Source organism: Drosophila busckii, unplaced genomic scaffold (genome assembly GCF_011750605.1).
Source record: "Drosophila busckii strain San Diego stock center, stock number 13000-0081.31 unplaced genomic scaffold, ASM1175060v1 chrUn_07, whole genome shotgun sequence".
In the NCBI taxonomy this organism is placed as follows: domain Eukaryota; kingdom Metazoa; phylum Arthropoda; class Insecta; order Diptera; family Drosophilidae; genus Drosophila; species Drosophila busckii.
Genome location: NW_022872723.1, coordinates 1,301,897 through 1,324,639, shown reverse-complemented (window position 1 = coordinate 1,324,639; position 22,743 = coordinate 1,301,897). Strand labels below are relative to the sequence as shown.

At 38.4% G+C, this 22,743-nt stretch overlaps 6 protein-coding genes across 15 annotated transcripts; 2 read left to right on the top strand and 4 right to left on the bottom strand.

Annotated features, from left to right (window-relative positions):
- Nucleotides 1–1,697: 1,697 nt before the first annotated feature.
- On the bottom strand, nt 1,698–3,249 carry LOC117134641 (cell wall protein IFF6-like). Its single transcript, XM_017988514.2, has 2 exons — nt 2,205–3,249; nt 1,698–2,149 (listed from the first exon to the last, which is right to left on the bottom strand). Exons 1-2 carry the CDS (start codon nt 3,247–3,249, stop codon nt 2,121–2,123), a joined length of 1,074 nt encoding a protein of 357 aa, XP_017844003.2. The 3' UTR covers nt 1,698–2,120.
- LOC108600755 (serine-rich adhesin for platelets) lies at nt 3,176–11,346 on the bottom strand. The gene is made up of 5 exons (XM_033294757.1): nt 10,856–11,346; nt 6,924–10,813; nt 6,207–6,817; nt 4,780–5,823; nt 3,176–4,725 (listed from the first exon to the last, which is right to left on the bottom strand). The coding sequence occupies exons 1-5, from the start codon at nt 11,331–11,333 to the stop codon at nt 3,603–3,605; spliced, it is 7,146 nt and encodes a 2,381-aa protein (XP_033150648.1). The 5' UTR covers nt 11,334–11,346; the 3' UTR covers nt 3,176–3,602.
- Nucleotides 11,347–11,747: 401 nt separating this feature from the next.
- On the bottom strand, nt 11,748–15,107 carry LOC108598397 (aldo-keto reductase family 1 member B1). Of its 4 annotated transcripts, none has more exons than XR_001915091.2 (6): nt 14,888–15,107; nt 13,200–13,342; nt 12,642–13,125; nt 12,379–12,587; nt 12,112–12,217; nt 11,748–11,885 (listed from the first exon to the last, which is right to left on the bottom strand). XR_001915091.2 is itself a non-coding variant. In XM_017985017.2 (5 exons), exons 1-5 carry the CDS (start codon nt 15,068–15,070, stop codon nt 11,840–11,842), a joined length of 1,065 nt encoding a protein of 354 aa, XP_017840506.2. In that variant the 5' UTR covers nt 15,071–15,103; the 3' UTR covers nt 11,748–11,839. The 4 variants fall into 4 exon arrangements, 2 of the variants coding, with proteins under 2 accessions (XP_017840506.2, XP_017840508.2); XR_001915092.2 differs by lacking the exon at nt 14,888–15,107 and adding an exon at nt 14,060–14,228; XM_017985017.2 differs by lacking the exon at nt 12,112–12,217 and having other exon boundaries at nt 14,888–15,103.
- A 1,196-nt stretch (nt 15,108–16,303) lies between these two features.
- On the bottom strand, nt 16,304–17,651 carry LOC108598405 (aldo-keto reductase family 1 member B1). The gene is made up of 3 exons (XM_017985027.1): nt 17,500–17,651; nt 17,267–17,409; nt 16,304–17,201 (listed from the first exon to the last, which is right to left on the bottom strand). The coding sequence occupies exons 1-3, from the start codon at nt 17,566–17,568 to the stop codon at nt 16,469–16,471; spliced, it is 945 nt and encodes a 314-aa protein (XP_017840516.1). The 5' UTR covers nt 17,569–17,651; the 3' UTR covers nt 16,304–16,468.
- Nucleotides 17,652–17,982: 331 nt separating this feature from the next.
- LOC108598406 (PCI domain-containing protein 2 homolog) lies at nt 17,983–19,230 on the top strand. The gene has a single exon (XM_017985028.2). The coding sequence runs from the start codon at nt 18,018–18,020 to the stop codon at nt 19,206–19,208; it is 1,191 nt and encodes a 396-aa protein (XP_017840517.2). The 5' UTR covers nt 17,983–18,017; the 3' UTR covers nt 19,209–19,230.
- A 195-nt stretch (nt 19,231–19,425) lies between these two features.
- Nucleotides 19,426–21,633, top strand: LOC108598507 (acyl-protein thioesterase 1). Of its 7 annotated transcripts, none has more exons than XM_017985177.2 (5): nt 19,426–19,502; nt 19,719–19,870; nt 19,926–20,501; nt 20,594–20,611; nt 21,486–21,632. In XM_017985177.2, the coding sequence occupies exons 2-5, from the start codon at nt 19,823–19,825 to the stop codon at nt 21,546–21,548; spliced, it is 705 nt and encodes a 234-aa protein (XP_017840666.1). In that variant the 5' UTR covers nt 19,426–19,502; nt 19,719–19,822; the 3' UTR covers nt 21,549–21,632. The 7 variants fall into 7 exon arrangements, with proteins under 7 accessions (XP_017840666.1, XP_017840672.1, XP_017840673.1 ...); XM_017985183.1 differs by having other exon boundaries at nt 20,557–20,611; nt 21,486–21,504; XM_017985184.1 differs by lacking the exon at nt 21,486–21,632 and adding an exon at nt 21,278–21,333.
- Nucleotides 21,634–22,743: the final 1,110 nt, after the last annotated feature.

The following is a 22,743-nucleotide window of genomic DNA, read 5'->3' as shown; positions in this document are numbered from 1 at the left end:
ACACAGTAGTGCTACAAGCCAATCGATTATATGTTGATATATGAATATATCGATATTTCTGAAAATTATTATAATCGATGTTTTCAGAATTATTATTTTCTATTTTCAGAGAAAAAAATATTTGTAGTATCTTTAGCGATAGTTGAATAGTCGATTGCAGGCAAAAGTGTTTTTATACTGGCGATGAATCTTTACATTACTGAGTAAAAATACATATTATATTTAAAAACTTTGTTTTTATATCATTTTTAATTAAACAAAGGCTTTACTACTTTTGTGACAAAGCATATTAGTGAATCTTATACTTTTTTTTTTAATTTTGTTGCCCTTTAACTGATAAATTTTACGCTACCATAAGTAATCGAGTAACCTATTTTGATAACATCTTGTAATGTAATACTTTGTAAATACCAAAAGAATCGGACGCAAACTTAAAAAAAAAATTTATTTATTACTGACAAAACCGATAACGATTTTTTTATTCATTAAAAAATTGTATTACATTAAATTAAATGAATAAAATTTTTAAATTGTAACAGGGAGCAGGAGGCGTGTCTTAGAATTTTAAAATTTTTCTCATTTCCCACAGATCGAAAAAAAACTAAAAACCACCCACAATATTTAACGAATTTAAATTTAGCATACACAAGCTTTATCACGTTCTCGATAGAAATAGTGAGCCCAGCTTATTACATACATATACATATTTATGTTCCTCAATAAATTGTGATTACGAATCAATTTAATTATTAAAGGACATAAATATGTATAACATGTAATAAGCTGGGATCACTATTTCACTTTGACATTTTTGTAAAAAATAGAAAAGGGCATCATGAGGAGGAGGCGTGGCAGACCTCATAAAGTATATATATTCTTGATGAGCAAGACAAACTGAGTCGATATAGCCAAGTCCGTCTGTCCGTGTGTCCGTCTGTATGAGTGCGTGTTTCTCATCCTCTATAAGAGCTAGAGCAACCAAATTTGGTAAGTATGTGCTCTTGACAAATTTTATTTTATTTTTGTATATCCTTCCCCTCCCCCGCAAATCAAAAAAATAAACGATTTACTTCCACAAAAAATCTGGAAAGATCGAATCACACATAACCTTTTTCATGTTTTTGACCGATACCGTTAATTTCATATAACTTAGTATAAATAGACAGTGGGGTGCGGTTGCTGACGCGTCATAGAAACGTCGCTGGCGACGTAGACGATACAGCGAAAACGAGCTGTGACGCGTTAGCTGTTTTGTGTGTAGGTGTTCTGAGTGCGTACGTGTGTTTGCTGTGATGCCCTAGTCAAAGTGTATATAAAAGTTGGTAGCGCCCAACTTTAATGCGTCCAATTGTTTGTAGAATATAATCGTAGAGATCGTTCGCTGCTGAAAAATAAATGATCATTTAATAAATAGGAGCACCACAAATAATATGATTATGTATAACTCTTAGATGATCAATTTTACGCTTCTATTTATTATAAATACGTTTGTATTGATCAAAAATCAGTTATACAAGTAGTATTTTTGGCTCACAATCAGATAAGCATACAAATCTCTTTGTGAACAATGATCTCAGACTTGTAGTGCACTAACTAAAATACCTCTTAAGCTTAAAAATCTATTCTAAGTATTTATATAGCCACGTGAGTGTATATTTTTTCGATTGCTCATATATATTTATATTTATAAATTTCAAAAATTATAAACACCATTAGCGTAACATACATTAATATTTGTATGATATCAGGCATCCTGTTTTGACTATATTAGTTCCACGCATTAGTCCTCCATCCAGTTGCATATGGTTTCCATCCATAACCACTCCAGGTTGGTCTATGTGCCATCCAACCTCCTTGAGCTCCCCACCAATAAGGATAAGGTCCGAGTCCAAACTGTGTGCCGCCAGCTTTAATGCCAGTTACAGCATACCTATCGCCATTTGTATTAGCTTTAATGTTTTCATTATTCTTCTTCAAAGAAATAGAATTCATTGGAATTGCATCTAAACGTTTCGTGATTATTTTTTCGATAATGCCTGGGACAGTAGACGGGCCAGCAGAAGTGGGCTCATAAGACAATGCTCTGACGCCACCTTCAAATTCAGCAGATTTTACGGAGTTTACATTTTGCATACTTCTTTTATCTGATCTGAAATATTTAGGCTTCAGGTGAACGTTAATTAAAGGCTTTAAGGTAGATTTACTATGATGTGATTTTTTCGAATTTGAAGTTTGCCTCCAACTAGATTTTCTAAGCAAAGAGATATCGGATAATTTGATATGACCCGATTTTCCTGAAGACAATGCCTTAGTGTTTTCATTCCTGTCATTCCCGGCGTACTCAACATCAGCGGGACTTGAAGTTATGCCGGACTTTTCATATGACTCCAATGAAGTTGTAATTGTGGCTGAGTTTGATCCATGAGAACTGGCGCCATCGTCAATTTTGTATTCGCCGCTATAGTGGGTGGAGTCCAAATTAGGTGGGCTTGAAGAAGAACCGGAATGCTCTGTTGTCTCAGAAGAAGTAGTGATTGTGGTCGAACTTGATCCATGATTCGTTTTCACATCGTCAATCTTGTTTTCGCTGCCAGAGTGGGCGGAGTCCTCAATTACAGCTGGGTTTGAAGTTGAGTCGGATTGCTCTGATGTCTCAGAAGAGGTTGTAATTGTGGTAGAGCCAGATCCATGATTGCTTCGGACATCGCCAATCTTGTTTTCTCTGTTAGAGTGAGCGGAGTCCATAATTACAGCTGGGTTTGAAGTTGAGCCAGATTGCTCTGATGTCTCAGATTGTGAGGTTGTGATTGTGGAAGAGACAGATCCATGATTGCTTGGGACATCGTCAATCTTGTTTTCGCTGCTATAGTGAGCGGGGTCCACAAATACAGCTGGGTTTGAAGTTGAGCCGGATTGCTCTGATGTTTCAGACGAGGCTGTGATTGTGGTGGAGCTTGATCCTTGATTGGTTGGGAAGTCGTCAATCTTGTTTTCGCTGCTAGAGTGCGCGGAGTCCTCAATTAGAGCTGGGTTTGAAGTTGAACCGGGTTGCTCTGATGTCTCAGAAGAGGTTGTGATTGTGGTAGATCTTGATCCATGATTGCTTGGGACATCGTCAATCCTGTTTTCCCTGCTAGAGTGGGCGGAGTGCTCAACATCATCAGAGTTCCGAAGTTGAGCCAGAATGCTCTGATGTTTCAGAAGAGGTTGTGATTGTGGTTGAGCCAGATCCATGATTGCTTCGGACATCGTCAATCTTGTTTTCGCTGCTAGCGTGAGCGGAGTCCATAATTACAGATGGATTTGAAGTTGAGCCGGAGTGCTCTGGTGTCTCAGAAGAGGTTGTGATTGTAGTCGAACTTGATCCATGATTGCTTGAGATATCGTTAATCTTGTTTTCGCTGCTAGAGTTGGGGGAATCTTCAACTTCAGCTTGGTTTGAAGTTGAGCCGGAATGCGCTGATGTCTCAGAAGTAGTTGTGATTGTAGTCGAACTTGATCCATGATTCCTTCGGGCATCGTCAATCTCTTTTTCGCTGGTAGAGTGGGCGGATTCCTCAACATCATCAGAGTTCGAAGTTGAGCCAGAATGCTCTGATGTTTCAGAAGAGGTTGTGATTGTAGGTAGAGCCAGATCCATGATTGCTTCGGACATCGTGAATCTTGTTTTCGCTGCTAGAGTAAGCGGAGTCCATAATTACAGCTGGGTTTGAAGTTGAACCGGGTTGCTCTGATGTCTCAGAAGAGGTTGTGATTGTGGTAGATCTTGATCCATGATTGCTTGGGACATCGTCAATCTTGTTTTCGCTGCTATAGTGAGCGGGGTCCACAGTTACAACTGGGTTTGAAGTTGGGCCGAAATGCTCTGATGTCTCAGAAGATGTTGTGATTGTGTTCGAGCTTGATCCATGATTGCTTGGGACATCGTCAATCCTATTTTCCCTGCTAGACTGGGCGGAGTCCTCAACACCATCGGAGTTCGAAGTTGAGCCTGAATGCTCTGATGTTTCAGAAGAGGTTGTGATTGTGGTAGAGCCAGATCCATGATTGCTTGGGACATCGTCAATCCTGTTTTCCCTGCTAGAGTGGGCGGAGTCCTCAACATCATCAGAGTTCGTAGTTGAGCCTGAATGCTCTGATGTTTCAGAAGAGGTTGTGATTGAAGTAGAGCCAGTTCCATGATTGCTTCGGACATCGTCAATCTTGTTTTCGCTGCTATAGTGAGCGAAGTCCACAATTACAGCTGGGTTTGAAGTTGAGCCGGATTGCTCTGATGTCTCAGACGAGGTTGTGATTGTAGTCGAACTTGATCCATGATTGCTTGACATATCGTTAATCTTGTTTTCGCTGCTAGAGTGGGCGGAATTTTCAGTTTCACCTTGTTTTGAAGTTGAGCCGGAATGCGCTGATGTCTCAGAAGTAGTTGTGATTGTAGCCCAACTTGATCCATGATTGCTTTGGGTATCGTCTATCTCTTTTTCGCTACTAGAGTGGGCGGAGTACTCCGATTCACTTGGGTTTGAAGTTAAGCCGGAATGCTCTGATGTATCAGAAGAGGTTTTGATAGTGCTACTGCTTGATCCATGATTGCTTGGGACATCGTCAATCTTGTTTCCCCTGCTAGAGTGGGCGGGGTCCTCAATTACAGCTGGGTTTGAAGTTGAGTCGGATTGCTCTGATGTCTCAGAAGAGGTTGTGATTGTGGTAGAGCTTGATTCCTGATTGCTTGGACATCGGTCAATTCACTGTTCTCCCTGCTAGATGGGCGGAGCCTCCAACACCATCCGAGTCGAAGGCTTGAGCCAGAATCCTGATGGTTCAGAAGAGGTAGTGATTGTGGTAGAGCCAGATCCATGATTGCTTCGGACATCGTCAATCTTGTTTTCGCTGCTAGCGTGAGCGGAGTCCATAATTACAGATGGATTTGAAGTTGAGCCGGAGTGCTCTGATGTCTCAGAAGAGGTTGTGATTGTAGTAGAGCTTGATCCTTGATTGCTTGGGACGTCGTCAATCTTGTTTTCGCTGCTAGTGTAGGCGGAATCCTCAATTACAACTGGGTTTGAAGTTGGGCCGAAATGCTCTGATGTCTCAGAAGAGGTTGTGATTGTGGTAGAGCTTGATCTTTGATTGCTTAGGCCGTGTTCAATCTTGTTTTCGCTGCTAGAGTAGGCGGAGTTCTCAATTACAACTGGGTTTGAAGTTGGGCCGAAATGCTCTGATGTCTCAGAAGAGGTTGTGATTGTGTTAGAGCTTGATCCATGATTGCTTGGGACATCGTCAATCCTGTTTTCCCTGCTAGAGTGGGCGGAGTCCTCAACACTATCCGAGTTCGAAGTTGAGCCAGAATGCTCTGATGTTTCAGAAGAGGTTGTGATTGTGGAAGAGACAGATCCATGATTGCTTGGGACATCGTCAATCTTGTTTTCGCTGCTATAGTGAGCGAAGTCCACAATTACAGCTGGGTTTGAAGTTGAGCCGGATTGCTCTGATGTCTCAGAAGAGGTTGTGTTTGTGGTAAAGCTTGATCCATGATTGCTTGGGAGGTCGTCAATCTTGTTTTCGCTGCTAGTGTAGGCGGAGTCCTCAATTACAGCTTTGTTTGAAGTTAAGCCGAAATGCTCTGATGTCTCAGAAGAGGTTGTGATTGTGTTCGAGCTTGATCCATGATTGCTTGGGACATCGTCAATCCTATTTTCCCTGCTAGAGTGGGCGGAGTCCTCAACACCATCAGAGTTCGTAGTTGAGCCAGAATGCTCTGATGTTTCAGAAGAGGTTATGATTGTGGTAGAGCTTGATCGTTGATTGCTTGGGACATCGTCAATCCTGTTTTCCCTGCTAGAGTGGGCGGAGTGCTCAACATCATCAGAGTTCGTAGTTGAGCCAGAATGCTCTGATGTTTCAGAAGAGGTTGTGATTGTGGTAGAGCCAGATCCATGATTGCTTCGGACATCGTCAATCTTGTTTTCGCTGCTATAGTGAGCGGAGTCCACAATTACAGCTGGGTTTGAAGTAGACCCGGATTGCTCTGATGTCTCAGAAGAGGTTGTGATTGTAGTAGAGCTTGATCCTTGATTGCTTGGGACGTCGTCAATCTTGTTTTCGCTGCTAGTGTAGGCGGGCGGTGTCCTCAATTACAACTGGGTGTGAAGTTGAGCCGAAATGCTGTGATGTCTCAGAAGAGGTTGTGATTGTGGTAGAGCTTGATCCTATTTTCCCTGCTAGACTGGGCGGAGTCCTCAACACCATCGGAGTTCGAAGTTGAGCCTGAATGCTCTAATTTTTCAGAAGAGGTTGTGATTGTGGTAGAGACAGATCCATTATTGATTGGGACATCGTCAATTTTGATTTCGCTGCTAGAGTAGGCGGTGTCCTCAATTACAACTGGGTGTGAAGTTGAGCCGAAATGCTGTGATGTCTCAGAAGAGGTTGTGATTGTGGTAGAGCTTGATCTTTGATTGCTTGGGACGTGTTCAATCTTGTTTTCACTGCTAGAGTAGGCGGAGTCCTCAATTACAACTGGGTTTGAAGTTGGGCCGAAATGCTCTGATGTCTCAGAAGAGGTTGTGATTGTGTTAGAGCTTGATCCATGATTGATTGCTTGGGACATCGTCAATCCTGTTTTCCCTGCTAGAGTGGGCGGAGTCCTCAACACCATCAGAGTTCGTAGTTGAGCCAGAATGCTCTGATGTTTCAGAAGAGGTTGTGATTGTGTTCGAGCTTGATCCATGCTTGCTTGGGACATCGTCAATACTATTTTCTCTGCTAGAGTGGGCGGAGTCCTCAACACCATCGGAGTTCGAAGTTGAGCCTGAATGCTCTGATGTTTCAGAAGAGGTTGTGATTGTGGTAGAGCCAGATCCATGATTGCTTCGGACATCGCCAATCTTGTTTTCTCTGTTAGAGTGAGCGGAGTCTATAATTACAGCTGGGTTTGAAGTTGAGCCAGATTGCTCTGATGTCTCAGATTGTGAGGTTGTGATTTTGGAAGAGCCAGATCCATGATTGCTTGGGACATCGTCAATCTTGTTTTCGCTGCTATAGTGAGCGGGGTCCACAATTACAGCTGGGTTTGAAGTTGAGCCGGAGTGCTCTGATGTCTCAGAAGAGGTTGTGATTGTGGTAGAGCTTGATCCATGATTGCGTGGGACTTCGTCAATCTTGTTTTCGCTGTTAGTGTGGGCGGAGTCATCAATTACAAGTGGGTTTGAAGTTGAGCTGGAATGCGCTGAGGTTTCAGAAGTAGTTGTGATTCTGGTTGAGCTTGGTCCATGATTATTGGGGACATCGTCAATCATGTTTTCGCTGGTAGATTGAGCGGAGTCCCTTATTACAGCTAGGTTTGAAGTTAAGCTGGATTGCTCTGATGTCTCAGAAGAGGCTGTGATTGTGGTAGAAGCTGATTCATGATTGCTTGGGACATCGTCAATCCTGTTCTCCCTGCTAGAGTGGGCGGAGTCCTCAACACCATCCGAGTTCGAAGTTGAGCCAGAATGCTCTGATGTTTCAGAAGATGTTGTGATTTTGGTAGAGCTTGATCCATGATTGCTTGAGACAACGTCAATCTCTTTTTCGTTGCTAGAGTGGACGGATTCCTGAACACCATCTGAGTTTGAAGTTGAGCCGGAGTGCTCTGATGTCTCAGAAGAGGTTGTGATTGTGGTAGAGCTTAATCCATGATTGCTTGGGACATCGTCAATCTTGTTTTCGCTGCTAGTGTAGGGGGAGTCCTCAATTACAGATGGGTTTGAAGTTGAGCCGAAATGTTCTGATGTCTCAGAAGAGGTTGTGATTGTGGTAGAGCTTGATCCTTGATTGCTTGGGACATCGTCAATCCTGTTCTCCCTGCTAGAGTGGGCGGAGTCCTCAACACCATCGGAGTTCGAAGTTGAGCCAGAATGCTCTGATGTTTCAGAAGATGTTGTGATTTTGGTAGAGCTTGATCCATGATTGCTTGAGACAACGTCAATCATTTGTTCGCTGCTGGAGTTGTCCCTAATTAAAGCTGGATTTGAAGTTGAGCCGGAATGCTCTGATGTTTCAGAAGAGGTGTTCATTGTGGTCAAACTTGATCCATGATTCCTCTGGACATCGTCAATTTCTTTTTCGCTGCTAGAGTGAGCGGAGTCCATAATTACAGCTGGGTTTGAAGTTGAGCTGGAATGCACTGATGTCTCAGAAGAGGTTGTGATTGTGTTAGAGCTTGATCCATGATTGCTTGGGACATCGTCAATCCTGTTTTCGCTGCTGGAGTGGGCGGAATCCCGAACTCCATCTGAGTTTGAAGTTGAGCCGGAATGCTCTGATATCTCAGAAGAGGTGTTGATTGTGGTCAAATTTGATCCTTGATTCCTTTGGACATCGTCAATTTCTTTTCCGCTGCTAGAGTGAGCGGAGTCCTCAAGTACAGCTGGGTTTGAAGTTGAGCCGGAGTGCTCTGATGTCTCAGAAGAGGTTGTGATTATGGTAGAGCTTAATCCATGATTGCTTGGGACATCGTCAATCTTGTTTTCGCTGCTAGTGTAGGGGGAGTCCTCAATTGCAGCTGGGTTTGAAGTTGAGCCGGAATGCTCTGATGTCTCAGAAGAGGTTGTGATTGTGGTAGAGCTTGATCCTTGATTGCTTGGGACATCGTCAATCCTGTTCTCCCTGCTAGAGTGGGCGGAGTCCTCAACACCATCGGAGTTCGAAGTTGAGCCAGAATGCTCTGATGTTTCAGAAGATGTTGTGATTTTGGTAGAGCTTGATCCATGATTGCTTGAGACAACGTCAATCTCTTTTTCGTTGCTAGAGTGGACGGATTCCTGAACACCATCTGAGTTTGAAGTTGAGCCGGAGTGCTCTGATGTCTCAGAAGAGGTTGTGATTGTGGTAGAGCTTAATCCATGATTGCTTGGGACATCGTCAATCTTGTTTTCGCTGCTAGTGTAGGGGGAGTCCTCAATTACAGATGGGTTTGAAGTTGAGCCGAAATGTTCTGATGTCTCAGAAGAGGTTGTGATTGTGGTAGAGCTTGATCCTTGATTGCTTGGGACATCGTCAATCCTGTTCTCCCTGCTAGAGTGGGCGGAGTCCTCAACACCATCGGAGTTCGAAGTTGAGCCAGAATGCTCTGATGTTTCAGAAGATGTTGTGATTTTGGTAGAGCTTGATCCATGATTGCTTGAGACAACGTCAATCTCTTTTTCGTTGCTAGAGTGGACGGATTCCTGAACACCATCTGAGTTTGAAGTTGAGCCGGAGTGCTCTGATGTCTCAGAAGAGGTTGTGATTGTGGTAGAGCTTAATCCATGATTGCTTGGGACATCGTCAATCTTGTTTTCGCTGCTAGTGTAGGGGGAGTCCTCAATTACAGATGGGTTTGAAGTTGAGCCGAAATGTTCTGATGTCTCAGAAGAGGTTGTGATTGTGGTAGAGCTTGATCCTTGATTGCTTGGGACATCGTCAATCCTGTTCTCCCTGCTAGAGTGGGCGGAGTCCTCAACACCATCGGAGTTCGAAGTTGAGCCAGAATGCTCTGATGTTTCAGAAGATGTTGTGATTTTGGTAGAGCTTGATCCATGATTGCTTGAGACAACGTCAATCATTTGTTCGCTGCTGGAGTTGTCCCTAATTAAAGCTGGATTTGAAGTTGAGCCGGAATGCTCTGATGTTTCAGAAGAGGTGTTCATTGTGGTCAAACTTGATCCATGATTCCTCTGGACATCGTCAATTTCTTTTTCGCTGCTAGAGTGAGCGGAGTCCATAATTACAGCTGGGTTTGAAGTTGAGCTGGAATGCACTGATGTCTCAGAAGAGGTTGTGATTGTGGTAGAGCTTGATTCATGATTGTTTGGGACATCGTCAATCCTGTTTTCGCTGCTGGAGTGGGCGGAATCCCGAACTCCATCTGAGTTTGAAGTTGAGCCGGAATGCTCTGATATCTCAGAAGAGGTGTTGATTGTGGTCAAATTTGATCCTTGATTCCTTTGGACATCGTCAATTTCTTTTCCGCTGCTAGAGTGAGCGGAGTCCTCAAGTACAGCTGGGTTTGAAGTTGAGCCGGAGTGCTCTGATGTCTCAGAAGAGGTTGTGATTATGGTAGAGCTTAATCCATGATTGCTTGGGACATCGTCAATCTTGTTTTCGCTGCTAGTGTAGGGGGAGTCCTCAATTGCAGCTGGGTTTGAAGTTGAGCCGGAATGCTCTGATGTCTCAGAAGAGGTTGTGATTGTGGTAGAGCTTGATCCTTGATTGCTTGGGACATCGTCAATCCTGTTCTCCCTGCTAGAGTGGGCGGAGTCCTCAACACCATCGGAGTTCGAAGTTGAGCCAGAATGCTCTGATGTTTCAGAAGATGTTGTGATTTTGGTAGAGCTTGATCCATGATTGCTTGAGACAACGTCAATCTCTTTTTCGTTGCTAGAGTGGACGGATTCCTGAACACCATCTGAGTTTGAAGTTGAGCCGGAGTGCTCTGATGTCTCAGAAGAGGTTGTGATTGTGGTAGAGCTTAATCCATGATTGCTTGGGACATCGTCAATCTTGTTTTCGCTGCTAGTGTAGGGGGAGTCCTCAATTACAGATGGGTTTGAAGTTGAGCCGAAATGTTCTGATGTCTCAGAAGAGGTTGTGATTGTGGTAGAGCTTGATCCTTGATTGCTTGGGACATCGTCAATCCTGTTCTCCCTGCTAGAGTGGGCGGAGTCCTCAACACCATCGGAGTTCGAAGTTGAGCCAGAATGCTCTGATGTTTCAGAAGATGTTGTGATTTTGGTAGAGCTTGATCCATGATTGCTTGAGACAACGTCAATCACTTTTTCGTTGCTAGATGTGACTGTATTTGTGCTTGATCTTCGGGTCTTCGTGTCTCCACCAACTGTTCTTTTAATGTTGGAATCCTTGACAGTTTTGTATTCTGTTGTTTTTGTTGTAGACGTGTGTGAATTTTTTGGGCTGTGATTTGAAGCTTGAATCTCAGAACGTAGTATATAGTTATCAGTTTTAATGACAGGATTGTTCGGAATAACGTTTCTTATGTCGTGTAGAATTTTATGATAGTCACGGGACACATCGACTGTGGCCTGTTGTTGCTTACCACAGCCAGTCGGTTTTGTGTTACCTAAAAGTTGTCCATCTCCGTGCAGCAAAATCAGTTTTCCAAAGAGTCGATCCAAAAGCCACAACCGAATATCTTTACGAATGTCTAAAAGAGTTTGCATAACATTTTTACAACATGGTCCATCTACTGCAGGATCACTCTTTATTTCCTTGCTCACAGCTGTCTCTTTGTGAATATGAGCACCGTTAGTGAGTGCCAAAAGAAGACCCAAGAGGGCAATATAAAATATTTTCATGGTCTACCAATAGTTAGAGCTTATCTTTTTCTGTTGCCCAAATCGACATTTCCACACCTTTTATACATTACCATTTGCATAGGGTTTGTTTATTTTTATTTTTAGCTATTTGTCTAGATGCTATTATGCAGATAATCCAATGCTGGTGCTCTTTGTTTCAAAACATTTGGCACTTCTATTGTATCAGAATAATAATTGTTGGCAAAAATATTAAATGGAAATAAACAGCTGTGCAAAATATTTGCTTCAAGCTATTGTTAAGCAAATTCTAGACTTTTTAGATTTTACGTAAGGCCTAATCACCGTTTCGACGTCAGATAAGTTGCACTTGTCAAATAAATGTTAATGTTAATGATACTCATAATTGTTGACATTAGTTCTTAAGTTAATAGTATAGATAATTAGGTTGAAAAATGTATTCATATATCATTTTATTATGCATATCATTCATTTAAAATAATATAATATATGTATACAGATAATCCACAATGGTCTTTGGGACTCATTTAGTATTCATCGTGCTCGAATGGATGATGTGGATGTCCGTATTGACTGTAAAGTAAATAAACAAAATAACATAAAAAGTTAGTTAGCTAGACTAAAAATCAAATATTAGATATTAACTTGATCCGATTAACTTGTCGATTGGTTAGACACAAATTGGGAATGTTTTTAAAAGCAAGCGATATATATATTTTAATTACTGCGTTTATACATCTACAAATTATAATACACATGCTTCTTTTGTGCGTTATTAAGTTTTGCCACAAATATTTACTTATGTAACTCTCCTTGAAATTTTTTTTTTACTGACGTCTTGAATTTCTTTTGATATTATTTAATATTCATCATGAAATGGATAGTATTTATGTGATCCACTCTCCCTAAGTAAACAATACGAAAAAAATCTATTTTAGATTTAAGTTTATGAATCTATTATTATAGTTTTACATATATAGTCAATATAATAATTATTAATTATATTATTAATATAATATAATCTTTTTTTGTTGAAATATATTCAAATATAGAAAATTGAACTTACTTAAGAAGTGGTACCAAGCGTCCATTACATTCAAAGCCTTCTATTGTTTTAATTTCCTCAGGTGACAACTCGAAATCAAATACTTTGAAATTGGATTCAATTCGTTCCTTGGTTACCGATTTGGGAATGACAATGTTTGTGCGTTGAATCTGATATCGTATAAGAATCTGAGCAGAGGTCTTATTCTTATTCTTCGCAATTTCTTTGATCTACCAAAAAACCAAAATTATTTTGTGTTCGTTTGTCTTTGTGTCTAAGATTACCTTGTCTTCCTCCAAAATAACTGGATCTCCTTCCTTGGCCCAAGGACGGTTTGGACTACCCAAGGGACTGTACGCTGTAATTGCAATATCTTTCGATTTGCAAAAATCGCACAATTTATTTTGTGTCAAATATGGATGACACTCAATCTGGTTTGTAGCTGGAGGAATCTTGGCAATTGCCAATATACGCTCAATTTGCGCTTTATTGAAGTTGGAAACACCAATAGACTTCACAAGGCCATCTTTGACAAGCTGTTCCATAGCCTTCCAGGTATCTACATAATCGTCCGGGGAATACAATGTTTTTCCATCTTTTCCAACAGGGAACAAATCGCAACCCTCTTTATATCCCATAGGCCAATGAATTAAATACATATCCAGATATTTTAGCTTCAATAAATCCAAAGAATTCTCACAAGCCGTTCTAACCAAATCAGGACGATGGAAGGTATTCCAAAGCTTGCTTGTAATAAACAAATCCTCGCTGAAACCATAATATATACAAATGTATTTGGTGTATAAAATAGATTTTTAGTATAATAATAGAGAAATACACACCGCTTCACAACTCCTTCCTTAATCTTTGCCTCAATGCCTTCGCCAACTTCATTCTCATTCTGGTATACATACGCACAATCAATGTGTCGATATCCAGCGTCAATGGCAACCTTAACAGCTTCTGTAACTTGACCACGAGGGCTCTAGAAATAAAAGATTTAACGGATTTATGTTGATTTAATATATTGTGTACATGATTGAAAATATAAAAACGGCTAAATAGAAATTCCAATACTTTTAATATTTAGGAAAAAATTAGATTATCATGCGAAATTCATTTAAAACATTATAATCACAATTTACTAAAGGTTACTTATCAGCAAGCCGGGGCCAGAGACTGTCTTGCTTGATTTATGAATAGGTCGTAAATTATAACAAATTTTAATATGTCAAATAATGTTTGTAACAATGATAACTTTTTAGTAAACATGCTGGTGGAATAAGCATTCAACATATGATTATTTTATTATTTAAAGATTTTAAAAAAATTCCACTGACTGAAAGGTCACCTTGTAAAGCTAACGCCGTAAAATATATGCATGCCTATGAAAATGTTATAATTTACACTGTATTTAGGACCCTGAATTATCGCATACACCAATTCACACTCGCACGCATACACTTTATAATACAACTGCATGAAAATCTACACACACTCTCACATACCGATACCGGCATTATCAACATAACACTTGTTGGGCTGTACTACATACATACATTTGTAAGCAACGGAAATTTACTCGAATACAACATGATAAATTTCAAGAATTGCATAATATATGTAAGTACGTACTATAAGTAAATAATAGAAAAACAAACGGACTGAAGCTGCAGTCCTGCAGTTTTTATTTTGTACTTACATTCCATGTTCCAAGACCAATAATTGGCATTTCGTAACCATTATTTAGCCTAATATGTGGTACTTGGGTAGCCATTTTAAGCACTTGCAACGATTTGGATTGATTCTATATCGACAATGGAGTGCTTATATGCAAAAACTGTATTTAATAGGCTAAAGCGGTAAATGCTAATGCGATTCTCAGCTGTTTATTGTCTTTATATGCTAAAGTAAAAGCTTTTTTAAAAGCTTTTTTGCCCGCTTTAGGGCTGCAAAATGCACAAAAACAGCTGTGCGTTTGGTATTTAAATACTTACAAACGTCTGCACGACTGTAACCAACATTTTTGGTTATTTTAATACAACAAATAAATATTTTCTTGTTTTTTAATTAATAAAATTGCGTTGAAAAAGTGCACACTTTATACATGACTTAACTATTTTCCACATAATTTCTACATTTCAACAACGCTATTGCCAATTTTTTTTTTAATTCGTAAGGGCAGCTCAATTTAGTTCTGGACAAGAAGTAAATTATTTTATTTATGAAACACTTTTTAATAAAAGTTTAGTGCGTTTATTTTTGAAAATATATCTAAAGAGAGGGAGATCAGAGAACGAGCTCTCAGAATCGTTTTAAAAATGCAGTGAGATTTTGGGTTTGGATTTTGCAAACATTTAACGTACGTTAAACGGTATTCGCAAAATCACCTGCAAAAAGACAATGTGGACTGCGACTGGTCCAAAGACAAAAAAATATTAGTGCAAAAAAATATAGAGAAATTATTTCAAGTAGATTCCCTACTATAAAAAGTGCGTAAATCTTTAATGTGTGTATAAACAGTATTTACCATCCAGGTTCCCAGTCCAATCAGGGGTACTTCTTTTCCATCCGATAAAACTGCCTTTGGAGGCACAGCAATTTCACTTTGGCACCACATATAACGCTCCGGCTTACCATATTTCCGTATTACATTCTGTAAAGCTGATTCGGTTAGCATAAGTCCCCTTGTTATCATAAGTGCAATTCCCATTTTAAAAAGATCTACACAGTAAAAATATTGTTGTATTGTATTGTACTTAAAAATTAGTATTACGACAAGAAAAGATAAGCTGCTCTATTTCTACATGTAGTTTTATATAATGAAACAAAGAATATTTATTTTCAAAATAAATTTCTATCAATCCGAAGTAAAGCTGTATATGTTAACAAACTCTGTTTAACATTTTCTTAGTTTTCAATTTTAAACAAGACTTATCTAGGGTCACTAACTGGGTTATGAAAATTTTTACATTTTATTTTCTTAACACCTTCCTAAATATTTGTATGCGAAAATTTTTTTGTGACAAACATATTTATTATAATTTATTACAACTTCTGTCATAAATTTTTGTTGTCATTTTTGAAGATTTACAGATAAACCAAGATTAATTTTAGATTTAGCGGCGTAGAAGGTGATAATTTGATTGATTACTAAGGCGATATTTTCAGGGAAGTATATCATAAACATTGCTAATTTTTGCTGCTTCGTCCGTTTTGGGTTTTGATACATAAATCGCATGGCACTTCAACAATAATCGCAAAATGTCTGCAAAGCTATTCAAACGATTCAAAGAATAAATTTTTTTGGAACTTAGATGGAATCTATGATATCTTATAAATACATATTTAATCATCATTCTATTTGGTAGCTGAAATACAAATACATATACATACTTTGCTTAAATAAGCTGTGTGGCAATTATTTGCTTGGGCGAGGGTGAACCTAAAAGTGATTTGAGACACACTTTTTAAGATGCCATTATTTTTTGTATTACCTTTTTTTTATAATTTATTTCATATCAACTATGAGCAATCGACGGTAAAAGAAAATGATAGCTAAACATGATTAAAATTAAATGTTTTTATTTTTTTTAAGAAAAATTATTATTTAAGTCTATAAATCTATTGGCCGTGTTAGACAGACCAAAGAATATAAAATATACAATATAAGTACAGTCTTTAGAGAGTTCGTACATTTGTTTCAAGCTCTGGCAAAGACCTAATCAGATCAGGATTAGTGTTATTAATAGTTAAATAATTAATTAATAGTTAATTGAATACATAGATAATTAATCTAATATAGTTTGTGTCCATCTCCAGTTCACATCTGACATCTGTTTTGTCTCTTTTTAAATTTTTTTAGGTGTATCTAATTAGTTTTGCTGCTGAATATAATAAAAACAATCTCAAGTCAGAATTTTTGTTTAATATTTATTATTACGATGTATGCATAAATTATCTCGATTAACAGGATTCACCTTTAGACATATTGTGAAAAACTGTACACTATTGTATTAGTATATTAATAATTAATATTCTTAGCATATAGACCGTAATTTCCATTACGAGAGCTTCCGCTCTCCACAAAACTATTGTTCATACCTGAAGATTAACAAAATGGATAATATGGATGGCCAAAGGCTGCTTTCATCGTCATAAAGCGTCCATTGCAGTCAAGATTATCGATTGCCTGCAAGTCATCATTATCCAGTCCGAAGTCCCAAATTTTCTTGAAGTTCTCATACATGTGTTGTTTGGTAACAGAGCGGGGAATGACAATAATACCCGATTGAGTTTGATAACGAAGCAGGACTTGGGCAGGGGTGCGATCGTACTTGGCTGCTATTTCCAAGATGATGGGATGGTGTAGCAGTGGGTATGTGCCGGGCTTCTCATAGGGTGTATGGGCCGATCCCAACGAACTGTACGCAGTGACTGCAATTGCGTTGTCATAACAAAGTGTGATCAGCGACTTTTGGCGCAGGTAAGGATGGCATTCGATCTGAAGCACAACAGGCTTTAGCTTGGCCATGCTCAGCAGTCGGTTGATTTGCTGTTCATTAAAATTTGAAACACCAATCGCATGACACAAACCTCTTTCCACCAAGTCCTCCATTGCCTTCCATGTATCCACATAATCGATGTCCTCAAACGCCGCCTTGCCTGTATCTGGGCAAGTTGGATATAGATTGTCACCGGACTTGTAGGCCATTGGCCAATGCATTAAATACAGATCCAAATAGTCAACAGCTAGACTCCGCATGCTTGTCTCACAGGCAGCACGAACCATATCAGGTCTGTGATACGTGTTCCATAATTTACTTGTTATGAATAGCTGATCCCTGTATATATAATCAATAGTTAAGTGTATGAAAGGGAAACGAAAGCAATCAACCCTACAGCTCACCGTGTAACGACACCTTCCTTAATCTTTTCGGATATAGCAGCGCCAATTTGCGCTTCATTTCCATATATGTAAGCACAGTCCAAGTGCCGGTATCCAATATCAATTGCTTCCTTTACAGCCTGAGTAACAATTTCTGGTGGACTCTAGAAGCAACAACAATGGATACAATGACATATAATGACACTGACCCAGTTTAACGCGCCTTGGCCTTGTCATTATTTATATACACTTACTCGCCAAGTACCCAGTCCTACCATAGGCATGCTTTTTCCATTGCTCAAAAGAAAATGTGGTGTCGACATCCTTTTTGTTTTTGGTTGTTCACGTTTTCATAAACAAAAAAAAAGACAGAGAAGTCTATTAATTTTGGTAAAATAAAATTCAATGACAACTTTCATAATATTTATACATATGTACATATATATGTATAATACATGCACAGTTTAAATTTGGATAATGCTCGTAAATCTATTGCTGCTAGCGTGCGAGCTTTGAGTAAAAACAGCTTTTCATTGATGATTCTTTTTTTAATTTTCAAATATATCGCTAAACTATTTCATAATATTGTAACTGAAATTAAAACATTGATAGATATCGATAGCAATCGGAGGAGACAACAATTTAACCTAATGTGAAATCGTTAACTGTCATCCTAAAAGATTATTTATGTTAATCGATGAAAACATCGATTGTCCGGTGTTTTCACAGCCGGTTTTTATAAACAATTATTTAGAAAAAGAAGTAATTTATTATGTTTGGTAACGTGAATAATTATCTCACAGGAATATTGCGAGCTGCCGAGGATTACAATGGTGACAACCTGGGAGTATTTATATCGCTGCGCGACATTCATGTACAAAACCGCAACTTGTACATAGCGCAGCCCGAAAAGTTAGTAGAACGTCATTTGAAACCGCCATTAGATGAAGTTGTGTGTGCCCATATTAAGGTGCTGTATTATTTGGCTCAAGAGCCGCCCAATTATATGGAGGCTTACACTCAGCAGTCGGTTAGCTGTTCGGCCGTGGTAAAGCTGCTTCAGCAATTGAAGGACGAGAACTGGTGTTTGCCACTTATGTATCGTGTGTGCCTAGATCTACGATATCTTGCTCAAGCATGTGAAAAGCACTGTCGCGGCTTTACGCCTGGTAATATTCTGGAAAAAGCAGCAGACTGCATAATGGCATGCTTTCGTGTATGCGCTGCTGACGGACGAGCTTCTGAGGAGGATACGAAACGACTAGGCATGATGAGTTTAGTGAATCAACTTTTCAAGATATACTTTCGCATAAACAAACTACATCTCTGCAAGCCGCTCATACGCGCAATTGAAAATTGTGCTTTCAAGGAGAGCTTCCCTCAGCCGGAGCAAATCACCTACAAGTACTTTGTCGGCAGGCGTGCCATGTTCGACTCAAACTATCGTATGGCCGTGGACGATTTGTCATATGCGTTTACCCATTGCCCCGATCGCTTTGCTAGCAACAAACGCCTAATACTGATCTATCTGGTGCCAATAAAAATGCTATTGGGATACCTACCGCGGAAATCATTATTGGAGCGTTATGATCTACTTCTATTCGATGATCTGGCGCTCGCTTTGAAAGCTGGCAATGTAAACAAGTTCGATGAGATTGTTCGTGACCAGGAGCTTGTACTCATACGGAGCGGCATTTACCTGCTCGTAGAGAAACTCAAGTTCATTGTATATCGTAATCTATTTAAGAAAGTCTTTGCTATTCGGCAGACACATCAGTTGGACATGGCAGATTTCTTGACCGCACTGCAGTTTGTGGGTGTAACAGATGTTTCCATTGACGAAACGCATTGTATTATAGCTAACTTAATTTACGAAGGTAAAATCAAGGGTTACATCTCCCACGCGCACAACAAGCTAGTGGTCTCCAAGCAGAATCCTTTTCCGCCTTTAATATCTACGTAGTTATAATAACTTCTAATGAATAAAAGCACTCATTAAAATTGTAAATTTGTTTTTGATATGAAAGTATCGATAAATAAGTATTCGATAGTGTAATTAGATATAGCATATTTTGTGATATATATCATATGATAGTAAGAATACTCTACATATTGAATTCAATATATACATAAGGGAAAAATAACAAAAATGTTGATAGCCAATTTAATTATCGAAATATCGATATTCGATTATCAACTCGCAGTATCAGCCAGCAGTATATTGGACGAAAATAACATATAAAAGGATTTATTTTTGGTAGATAAATTAAAATTTAAGTTGACGTTTACATTAACATATACCCAAATCTTCTTGTCTCAAACATTTTTATAATAGTGTAAAACTCTGTATAAAAATATGCAGCACAGATTTTGTTTTTGATGTTTTACAACAAAATCAATATTACTAATTGTGCTTTGATTTAGCCAAATGACATAACTTAACGTATGTAATGCCTACATTTAAATTTTCCAGGAAACTCTGCGTATATTGTAACATCGCATTTATAGCTAAAAAATATAATTTTCTTATTGCAAACATAAAGAGGCTAATCGAAGAAACAAGGAGACGGGGAAGACATGGCTGCACCTGTAATTGTGGAGGCGACTGTCAAACAGACAGCAACGGTAAGTTTCTGATATTAGCTTTGGAAATATTTTTTATAAAACTTCGGTGGTACAGCTTATATTTATGCACGGCCTGGGAGACACCGGTCATGGCTGGAGCAGCGCCCTCGCCGCTATCCGACCACCTTTCATGAAGGTGATTTGCCCAACAGCACCAACACAGCCAGTTTCGTTGAATGCTGGCTTTCGCATGCCATCTTGGTTTGATCTTAAAACGCTGGATATTGGAGGTCCGGAGGACGAGCCCGGCATACGTGCGGCACGTGATAACGTACATAGTATGATACAAAAAGAAGTATCGGCTGGCATTCCAGCCAATCGAATTGTGCTGGGAGGCTTTTCACAAGGTGGTGCGCTGGCTTTGTACTCCGCTCTAACCTTTGAGCAGTCGCTTGCCGGTGTAGTGGCCTTGTCGTGCTGGCTACCACTGCACAAGCAGTTCCCTGGGGCCAAGGTGAGCAGCGATGAGGTGCCAATATTCCAAGCGCATGGAGATTACGATCCTGTCGTTCCGTACAAATTCGGACAGCTCAGCGCTAGTCTGTTAAAATCTTTCATGAAGAATGTTACGTTCAAGACATACAATGGACTCTCCCACTCATCGTCTGAAGACGAAATGGATGATGTCAAGGTGAGCAGACTGCAAGGCCGTCTTAAATTTACTTTTTATCATGCCATCACTAAAGAATTTCCTTACACTCATTTTTTTCTTCTCTATTGCAGGACATAATCAGTAAATGGGTAAACTAATTTCCAATTCAGTTCACTTACCACTTTAAGCGCGTCCCACTCTTGTGTGCATTCCACTCTGCGGAACAACAAAAAATATAAATATATATATAAAAAAAATAAGAACAACTAACGAATATATTCTATAAAAGGAGAGGACTCTTATGAGATTAGGAATCAGTAAAAAAAAATTATGAACAGTGAATTTTAATCGCATATATACATTTGTTTCGGAAATTGCAATAAAACCATTAAAAAGCAATCAATTATATATAGAACACTACACAACTGTCGAGTGATACCAGTTCCGGTCTTGTTGAACATAATACTTGATTATATGCATTAAATAATAATTTGTACGAACTAAAAAAAACCGCGAAAATACACACTAACTGTCCATTATCTGGTGGCAGTAAAAGCTTATCATAAAAAAAATAATAATATCAACAAATAAAGTTACCTAATTAAGAAACAAATTCAACAAATTGAAAAAAAAAATAATCTTTGAAACCGTGAAATTTAAATTATAACATGCTAACTTAAGTACAACATGTTTTTTCTTGCCTTTTACATTATCTCTATCTGAACTGAAAGCATTAATATTATTTAGTCAAATTACAAGTTATGTATGAACTGTGAATTAAAATTTTGAAATTTACTCTTCTTTTTTTTATACAGCAAAACTCACAGACCAATCATCTGTAGCTTCAAGTTTTCTATTATTACAATTTTATTACCAAATAAAACTTTGGTTAAAATGACCTCGTGCTTTCATTGGTTTTAACTCTTCGTTGTAACTCGAAATCAGTGAATATAATATTGTCCTACCCAACTAATTTTAGAACTGTCGCATGACTCATTCCACCTTTCATCTATATATTTGCAGACGCATTGGGAGGTCGAGGGCCACAACATAACTAGAAAGGCTCAATGCTGCCACATATCATAGTATTGCCCATATATGCAGTTCATTCCACAAAATCCCTAGTCAAGAAAGTCGTCGTACTCGTGCAGATGTTCAACTAAGCCGAGTTTTTTTTTTTCAATATTATTGTGTAAATACGTATTATATTGACTATTTAGGAATATAGTAATTAGAAAAATTATGATTTTCCACTTGGTGGCATATAAGATGATATTAGCTTGAGAGAATGTTTTGAATAAAGTTGTATGGCAAAATATTTATCCCTAATAAGCATCTTAAATTTAAACAAATCACAATAGTTTTTAATCGCTTAAAAAACTAGCGCAACAATGCTTTAATGTTTGGCATCTGCACTGCTTAACAAGTAAATAAATAATAAATAGATTTATGGATGATTTTAAAACTCAATACATACTTACCTAAGCATATACATACGTATGATCTACCAAAGGCGAGTATGCCTTGATTCTACTTCACACTTCATACTTCAAAGTCGAAATAAAGATAGATAAAATTTATTGGATATTAATTTTTAGTAAAATAACGTACATGCATACATACATATTTCTGTATGTGTATAAGCAATAGCTGCAGCTTCTCCATTTACATACATATGTATGTATATTCGGAAATATATAATATGTATAATGAACAACAAATCGATCCCTATACTTAGCACTACATGATAAGCTTCTAAGTTTTTAATTTTTTAGTTGACAAGACCTAAATATCTTGGGTGTGTACATACATATGTACATATGTGCATTTTCATATTTTTTATAAGGCATCTTGAATTTTCTTACTACATAGTAAGACATATATTATTGCTCCCTCCATATTATTCTAGATAATGCTCGTTAAATTAAAAATTGATTTCAGAAGTAAAATCATTACCGATCACCTGTGCCTTTGAAATTAGAAGCCTGGGCTACACCTGAACATATGTATTTAAATTCACAAATTTACGACAATTATGCGCAAGTGACTTGCAACCGATTACCAGTTTTAAATTTACAACTGTCAAAACTACTATTTTGTAAATAATTATTTGCTTATTTTAATTTAATTCCACGTAAAAAAATACGAAAGCAACCTTGTCTTACATAGCCTTTATTATTAATTAGCTAATTATTTTAGTGAAACTTCAACAATATTTCTTATTTACTTAAGAAAAAACTGAAATATTAATTTAAGGCCATAAATAATGTAACATTCTGTT

Coding starts and splice junctions, on each gene's coding strand:
- LOC117134641 (XM_017988514.2), bottom strand. CDS start 3,249: ATGTCCGAAGCAATCATGGATCTGGCTCAACCACAATCACAACCTCTT. Junction 2,150..2,204: donor TTCGAAAAAATCACATCATA/GTAAATCTACCT, acceptor TAAATATTTCAG/ATCAGATAAAAGAAGTATGC.
- LOC108600755 (XM_033294757.1), bottom strand. CDS start 11,333: ATGAAAATATTTTATATTGCCCTCTTGGGTCTTCTTTTGGCACTCACT. Junction 10,814..10,855: donor TTCCAACATTAAAAGAACAG/TTGGTGGAGACA, acceptor GCACAAATACAG/TCACATCTAGCAACGAAAAA. Junction 6,818..6,923: donor GCTCAACTTCAAACCCAGCT/GTAATTATAGAC, acceptor CTGAAACATCAG/AGCATTCAGGCTCAACTTCG.
- LOC108598397 (XM_017985017.2), bottom strand. CDS start 15,070: ATGGGAATTGCACTTATGATAACAAGGGGACTTATGCTAACCGAATCA. Junction 13,126..13,199: donor AAGGAAGGAGTTGTGAAGCG/GTGTGTATTTCT, acceptor TTATGGTTTCAG/CGAGGATTTGTTTATTACAA. Junction 12,588..12,641: donor TTATTTTGGAGGAAGACAAG/GTAATCTTAGAC, acceptor GTTTTTTGGTAG/ATCAAAGAAATTGCGAAGAA.
- LOC108598405 (XM_017985027.1), bottom strand. CDS start 17,568: ATGTCGACACCACATTTTCTTTTGAGCAATGGAAAAAGCATGCCTATG. Junction 17,410..17,499: donor TAGGACTGGGTACTTGGCGA/GTAAGTGTATAT, acceptor TGTTGCTTCTAG/AGTCCACCAGAAATTGTTAC. Junction 17,202..17,266: donor AAGGAAGGTGTCGTTACACG/GTGAGCTGTAGG, acceptor TTATATATACAG/GGATCAGCTATTCATAACAA.
- LOC108598406 (XM_017985028.2), top strand. CDS start 18,018: ATGTTTGGTAACGTGAATAATTATCTCACAGGAATATTGCGAGCTGCC.
- LOC108598507 (XM_017985181.1), top strand. CDS start 19,823: ATGGCTGCACCTGTAATTGTGGAGGCGACTGTCAAACAGACAGCAACG. Junction 19,871..19,925: donor CTGTCAAACAGACAGCAACG/GTAAGTTTCTGA, acceptor TCGGTGGTACAG/CTTATATTTATGCACGGCCT.